Source organism: Polistes canadensis, unplaced genomic scaffold (genome assembly GCF_001313835.1).
Source record: "Polistes canadensis isolate GaletaPanama2010 unplaced genomic scaffold, ASM131383v1 scaffold_390, whole genome shotgun sequence".
Lineage (NCBI taxonomy): Eukaryota > Metazoa > Arthropoda > Insecta > Hymenoptera > Vespidae > Polistes > Polistes canadensis.
The window spans coordinates 50,837-58,376 of NW_014569937.1; the positions used below are offsets into that span (position 1 = coordinate 50,837).

The 7,540-nt window shown below is 35.7% G+C and overlaps 1 protein-coding gene across 1 annotated transcript; it reads right to left on the bottom strand.

Moving 5' to 3' along the window:
- Positions 1–1,071: 1,071 nt before the first annotated feature.
- On the bottom strand, positions 1,072–4,917 carry LOC106792185. Its single transcript, XM_014758403.1, has 4 exons — positions 3,284–4,917; positions 2,642–2,986; positions 1,918–2,586; positions 1,072–1,135 (listed from the first exon to the last, which is right to left on the bottom strand). The coding sequence occupies exons 1-4, from the start codon at positions 4,915–4,917 to the stop codon at positions 1,072–1,074; spliced, it is 2,712 nt and encodes a 903-aa protein (XP_014613889.1).
- Positions 4,918–7,540: the final 2,623 nt, after the last annotated feature.

Genomic DNA, 7,540 nt, shown 5'->3' on the forward strand with positions numbered 1-7,540 from the left:
AACACAAAAACATAATGAGTCTTCTACAAGATTTAATCAATAAGAAAGAGACTTTTATATTGACAATGGATAAATGTCCTGATACTGTTAAAGGTTTGGATATACTCGATACTCATAAAATAAGGTACTTGAAAATTAGAAAAGAAGATAACCCAGAGCTTGTTGAAGACATAATTAAAGAATATAATTTCAAGTACTACCCCACAATTTTCATTAATGGAGAATTTATTGGTGGCGATAAAGAACTTGTGGAATATCTATATAATAAATAGAGCTTTTATCTAGTGAATATTTTACAGTACTTATGTTAAGTTAATATACCTACTTGAGGTCATAAACCTTTCTACTGTTGTATAAATAATGGTTCACAATGTTTATTCTGCTATTAAAATTAAACCGATGTCTGTAATCTTACAAATTTTCCGAATGTAAGTATAGCGCACATTCATTTAAACATTATCAAATGCTTGATACCCTATTGAAATGCTTCTTTAAAAAATAAGATTTAAACTTTAAAGTACTTCTAGACTTTATTAATAGCACTGGGATACATTTAAAATGGCACAAAGTTGAGGAAACAAAGTCCTTTAACAAAAACCCTGATAGAAATTATTTAAAGTTAAAAAACAATTCAATTTAAGGTAATAAAAACAACATTGATAATAGGGTATAACAAATATGACAAACGTCGATTGATACTACGGTTGACGGTAAAGTTCTGACTTTCCACAGATAAGTTTGGTTGATCAGTGGGGAGCGGTAGAAAACCTCTCAGACCGAAACTGTCCTCTCCTGAGGACTTATGCCTGCCAGAGGCCTTTTGGGCATATTCTAGCTCTTACGTATCGAACATGTCAAAGACGTCAATCATTGAAAGTGGCAACTTAATCCTGGATGTCTTTTATGTCCAGAATCCTAGACCCAAAGATATATCTTACCCTTCTACCCTCATTCAAGAATGACTAAATCTAAGAATCTAAATGAACAGTTAACTTTAGCGTATTCCTCTTCACCCTAGTCGGCGGCACGGCCGATTCACAATCAGTATTCTAATTGTCGTAATTTAAAGATTTATTGACTTGCTGTCCATCCATGATCTCCGTAATCCGTAAGTATTTTTATTTTAATTACGTTGCTGTGGTAACAAACCACATGTTAGAGATGTTGTGGATCAAAGATCATTACAGATCTGAGACATTTCTGTGTTGAGACGGGTTGTTCGATTTTTCGGTCCATGGGCCGAAAAAGTTGAAACATGTCATAGTATCGGCCAGTAACATTTTAGCTGTGCAAAAAAACATGAAAAATTATCAAACATATATAGTGTTATAGAAAATCTATTCAATAAGCGGAATTTTAAAAATTATTGATATGGATGTTGGTAAACATTGAGTTAAACATTTAATAAAAAGTTGGGGTAAAATTTATACGTTATTTATACTTAAACCCGCCAATTAGATTTCACCGCACCCTTATGTCCCATGCCCGATAGCACCGTTGAGAACCAGACTACAACACTCTCCTCCTTCAAAAACCTTTACATGTTTTTTATTCGTGATCACCTCCCGATCGTTCTCCAGTCGCAATCTGTACGAATTATATCCAGTCCCTATCACATATCCTATGTCCGTCCAATTAGAATCTAGTTTGGAAATCGTGCAGCATGGTTGAGCATACAATATCTTGGTGCCTCCTTCAATCTTCTGTTCATTCTCTGCCGTTTTTGTGTATGAGTTTAAGTATTTCCCTTTCCTTGCCTCACAGTTCCTTTTAAACCACTCATTGTCTAGATGTACTACTATCCCCTCTTGTCGATCCATGTGTATTAATATCTGACCATGTGCTTATTCGTATGGTGAGCACCCAATTCCTCTGTGTACTGACAGTAAGTAACTACTGTGTGCCTTTCCCAGGCACCTTCCCCAATCAAACTTCCCATATTCAGTTATCTTCCGCAATTTCCCAACTAGCGTTTTATTGAAACGTTCAACTAAGCCCGTGGTTGTCGGATTATAGGGTGAACTATGCTTCCAGCTGATGTCATATTCCTTACACATTTCCTTGACTTCTCTGTTATCGAACTCCTTTCCGTTATCCGACAAGATCTCCCTTGGTCTGCCATGTTTACCGATTAACTGTTTCTCTATTCCGTCTCTGACCTCGCTCATTGATTTATAGCGCAATGGAACTACTTCTGCCCACTTTGTACGATGATCTACCATCGTCAAAATGTACTTATACCCTTCTTCATTTTCTTCAAAAGGTCCTACTATGTCGACTTCCCATAAGTCGTTCTTCTCAGTGACCATCAGTGGGGAGCAATCATATTGTCTTCTTGGGCCATCGGCCCGCTGACAAATCACGCACTTCTTAACATATTCCTCGATGTCTTTACCGGCACCTGCCCAGACGTATTTACTCAATACGTGATACTTCACGTTCTGAATTGAACCGTGACCCAACAGATCATGATAAAAGACGATCAGATTCTGCCCCTTTTCCGGTGTTACGCTTTTCCGGTTACGAACATTTATATTAATGCAATTAAATTCCCTACTGAGATGATCACTTCCATTTGTCGCCCCTCTAATATGTTCAACAACAAATTTATACTCTTGCAACAAAACACAGCATAAACCACCTTGCAAGCCTTGCTTTAATGTTCCTCGATGTAAACAGGAATTTCAGTGCTGAATGATCTGTCCGCAGCGTGAATTCTCCTAGCAGCAGATATCCTCCAAAATGTTGTATCGCCTTAATTACCGCTAGCAGTTCTTGCTCCGTGGTGGAGTATCTCGACTCTGCACCACTGTGGAGTGCCGAATAGAACGCTATGACTCTTTCTTTCCCTTCGTGTACTTGTGCTAAGATTGCCCCAACCCCAGTATTTGATGCGTCCGTTGTTAATATGAACCTTTCCTTTGGATTGGGAATTGTTAACCGCACATTGTCTGCTAGTTTGTTCTTTATTGATTCAAAGTGCTTCCTATATATCAAGTTGTTACCTAAGTTGTCCTCCCATTGCTTAGCATTATCGTTATCTTTCTTATTTAACACTTGGTATAAGTAACACGAGTTTCGGTGCAGATCCGGTATAAACTTCGCACAATAATTTATCATCCCAAGGAACGAATGCAGTACTTTTTTCGACTTAGGTAGTGGTAAATTCAACAATGAGTTTACCCTCTTCTTGTCCATTGATATTCCATCTCCATTTATCACATGCCCAAGTACCTCAATCTCCCTCAGCCCAAATTGGCATTTTTCGTCATTTTATACTAACCCTCTATCCTTTAAACGGTTCAGGACTGTCCTTACGTGAACCTCATGTTCCTCTTGTGTCTTGCTAAAAATCAAGATATCATCCATGTATACCACTACGAACTTGTTAATGAAATCCCGTAAAACTCTCTGGAATGTGGCAGGACCATTAACCAAACCAAAAGGCATCTTGACAAACTCGAATAATCCCTCCTTGCATCCGAAAGCGGTTTTCTCTATGTCTTCTGGGTGCATGTCAATTTGATGATATCCTGACTTTGCATCCAGCTTCGAGAAAATTTTAGCTCCTTTGAGTGCGTCGAAGAACTCATCCGTCCTAGGCATGGGATACGCATCTCTTATTGTTATGTCATTTAGTCTCCTGTAGTCTACACAGAGTCTGAAACTCCCATCTTTTTTCGGGACCATAACCACTGGACTTCTCCACGGGCTATTACTATATCTAATAATGCCGTCTTTTAAATATCCCTGCACAATTCCTGAAGCTGCCCCTTCTCCTTGAAGCCCTAGTTTATAAAGCGGAGTACAAATGGGCATCTCCAAAGTGGTCCTTATCCTGTGCACCCCAAGTCCCGTCTGCTCTTCTTTTGGGAAGCTAACCGCACACTTTTCTCCGAACTCCATCGTTATTTTATTATCTTTTAAAAACGGTATCCCTAAAATGCAATCCACGTTCACCTTCCTACTCACATAGAATTTAACTTTAATTCTCCTGTCATCCATACATATTTCAACGGTGATACAACTCAGCGTGTCAAGATCCGACCCATCCGCTGTCCGCAGGGATATATCCGTTCGTTCACACTCCAGACCTTTAACCAAACGCGAGTTAATAATGTTCACCTGGGAGCCAGAATCAACCAATGCTCTCACCTCCCTACCATTTATTTTTACTTCTAATTCGACACATGAACTTATATAATTAACAAATAAATACGTTGAACTCTCTTTATTTGAACCTTCTCCGTTAGATTCCTTTATAGCTATTTCATTGATGGAAGCCTTTCTCCTCTGCTTTGCAAGGTAGCCTTGTTCACAGTTCTTAGCTATGTGACCCTTCTGTCCGCATGTATAACAGATCTCGTTCCTCCAGTCCTTTTTCTTATATTGTGGTTTCACCCCAACTGTCATGACGTCCGTTTGTCCCTGTGTCTTGCAGTTTCTAATATTCGAACATGCCTGATAAATATTAGTCCAGATCAACGTTCCTTGTGCATTCAAGAGTATCATTTTTCCCATCTCATCTGGTAATGCATTTAAACAAAGAGCCACTAGTACGTCCTTAGACAAATTCACTCGCCTCGACATTCCAGCCATTTTGTCTAAAAAAGCTAGAATAGACTCCCTAGGGTCATATTTCATTTTTGCCAGCTCTTTAATTATTAGAAGGACCAATGTCTTTCCCACAAACCTGTCCAAGAACTCCCTAATAAGTTCTTCTAATGATCCCAATTCCCCCCGCGAGTTGACCCAATTTTCTGCCTCTCCCCTCAGGGCCATCCAAAAGACATACATCATCTTTGTCTCATCCCATCCGTTGATGAGAGCCAACCCTCTTATATTCCTCACGAATACCTCTGGGTCCCCTTTGCTCTCATTTTCAAACGTGTACATGCTGTTAGTCGCTGTCGCCATATTGTTAGTAAACATTGAGTTAAACATTTAATGAAAAGTTGGGGTAAAATTTATACGTTATTTATACCCAAACCCGCCAATTAGATTTCACCGCACCCTTATGTCCCATGCCCGATAGCACCGTTGAGAACCAGACTACAACAATGGAGATTAGCCGATAATTAGGTAACATAACATTGAACTCAAAAATACCAGCCTTATAGAATATTTTTTATTCTTCCCCGTTGTGTGTTGTTAGATGGATTATTGGAATGTAAAAGGATAGAGTTTAACGTTTTCTATCATCTGATTATGTATTGTTTTTGAATTTATTGCACAAATTTGCCTAGATTAAGACTAGCTTTAAGAAAAAGGACTTTCATATTTCTACAATATCACTCGAGAGAATTTGTGGTAGGTGGAACATCTATATAAGATATAGATAAATCTATAAAGAATCTAATAGATATCTATTATCTATAGAATCTATAAAGAAATCTATAAGATTCGAAAAATAATACTTGAATGTAGCGATAGTTTATATATTGACGTTCAAAATAAAGTATTGGAATTTCATAAATAAGTAGTCGTCCCCGATAGCTATGTTGTTTTTTTTTTTAGAATATCAAAATTAACTGCATCCTTATCCTTGCTCACAAATGATAATGAAAGAGATATTCTAACATTTTCATTTTTTATATTTTTCGGAAAAAAACAACTGGCCGAAACCATGACGTCACCCGTTTTAGTTTATTATCCAAGTCAATTAAAGGACGAGTCTTCAGGTATCACGTGGCCTGTGGGAATAATAGAACAGTATACGTGTACTTTTTATTATGAAATTTTGTCTGACAGAAAGCAGGCTATGATTAGCGCTTTACTAAAGAAATATGTTAAAGAAAACTCCTAGATCATTACCGTTGGGCACGCATCTTATCCTGGAAGTGTAGCCGATAACATATGTAAAGATATAGTTGTTAATCATTCTAAAGGTTTTAGAAACAATGACGGCCTTACTACTAATAATATTGAAAACCTATGGAGCCTTTTAAAGTATGAAAAATGTAAGAGAAAGGGAATTATAAAATCTAATCTGCAATCATTCTTATTAGAATTTAAATATAGATATAGTTTCCTGAGAATATTAGATAAAAACGAGATACAATATCAGTTTAATAAGATTGTTGAATATTTAATGCATTATGTGGTATCCTCCACAACACTTGGCATGAAAAAAAATCACTCAAAAAAAAGGGGATTTCCCTCCAAATTGTAAATTTTTCTATTTAAAAAAATATGCTAGAGGAGTGGGTATGAGCCAAGTAGCCAATAACAATAAAATATTCAATAAAAGTATTATTACGTCATTTATCCAATAAGGATAAGACACATCAAAAGGCTCTTTTACTTATTTTTTATCATTATACTTAAAAATATTTATTCGAAATTTTCTCTATAGGGGGGACCTTTACCAGTTTTTAAAAATGGTATTAACAGATCCCTGAGCCGCTATTTTCTCTATATTATAAAAAGTTAACGAATTATTCCTACCCCCTAGAAAGTGAATTGAAAAGACTAAAATAAACAAGTTGGGGAAAATAATGCTACAAATAAATAATAATTCAATATTTATCTGTAAAATAAAAAAATGAACATGATTATGGGATATTAAATCAACATTAGTTCTTTTGTGAGTTATTTGAAAGTCCACAATTTTCTTCCTCCTAAATCCGTATAAACAATAAGAAGGAAAATTAAAATTTATCAAATAAGTCACAAAAGAACATTGATTTATGAATCCCATTCTCAGAGCGGGACTAGCTTTACTAGTAATGATATAGTAAGTTAGATTTCACTTAGATCTTGTATATCCTTATCCATTGAGAAAAACTAAGGAAATAATTTACAATCCCTGCACAATAAGTAAACTGCAAAGTATTATTTTTCGGTTAAACATAACAACACTGAATATTTGGTCTAGAGGTTTTAAAAAAAATACTGAAATTGATCATAATCTTTATTTGGTTAATGATCCCTTCCGGCCTCGTTTTTTAGTATAAATAGAATTTTTGAAAGATTGATACTTAAAAATGACTTTAAAATGTTCAAAGAAGAAGACCTAACAGAAATAATTTGAAAGCTAGATCAAAAAGGGATGAAGAAGTGTCTATTTTGCGTTAGGAACGCAAAACAATCTGCCAAACGTTTTGATGAACTAATTTGTTGTAATAGATACTGTAAGAACCCGTTTTAATTTGTAGATTGGTTTAATTTTTTACCGACATAAAACACTTAAAAGAACAATCTTAGAAATACCTGAACTTTTTATGTATAGGGCTAGTGTAAGGCTTATAAGGTATATTCGTGGTATTAAAAAAAATATATCTCAAATCTAAAGAAACTAGCTGAGATTGTAGTTCCCAAGTTCAATAACAATAAAGACAAATTTGGTGGAGAAGAAATGTTTGTCGAATAGACAATTCCAAGTTCGGCAAGAGGAAATACAATAGGAGACATAGCTGATGTGTGGATTCTTAATATGATAGAAAGAGGCGATGAAAAACGTATAAAATTAATAACTATAATATAAAAAATAGATCGAAAGAAACTTCAGTAATCTCATAAGATATCATGTCAAACAGGA

Excerpts from the sequence above, each read along its gene's own strand:
- LOC106792185 (XM_014758403.1), bottom strand. The coding sequence starts at position 4,917 with ATGGCGACAGCGACTAACAGCATGTACACGTTTGAAAATGAGAGCAAA. Across the intron at positions 2,987-3,283 it reads AACCGTTTAAAGGATAGAGG|GAAGCACTTTGAATCAATAA; the intron begins GTTAGTATAAAA and ends CTTGATATATAG. Across the intron at positions 1,136-1,917 it reads GGGAAGTTTGATTGGGGAAG|CAACGTAATTAAAATAAAAA; the intron begins GTGCCTGGGAAA and ends TTGTTACCACAG.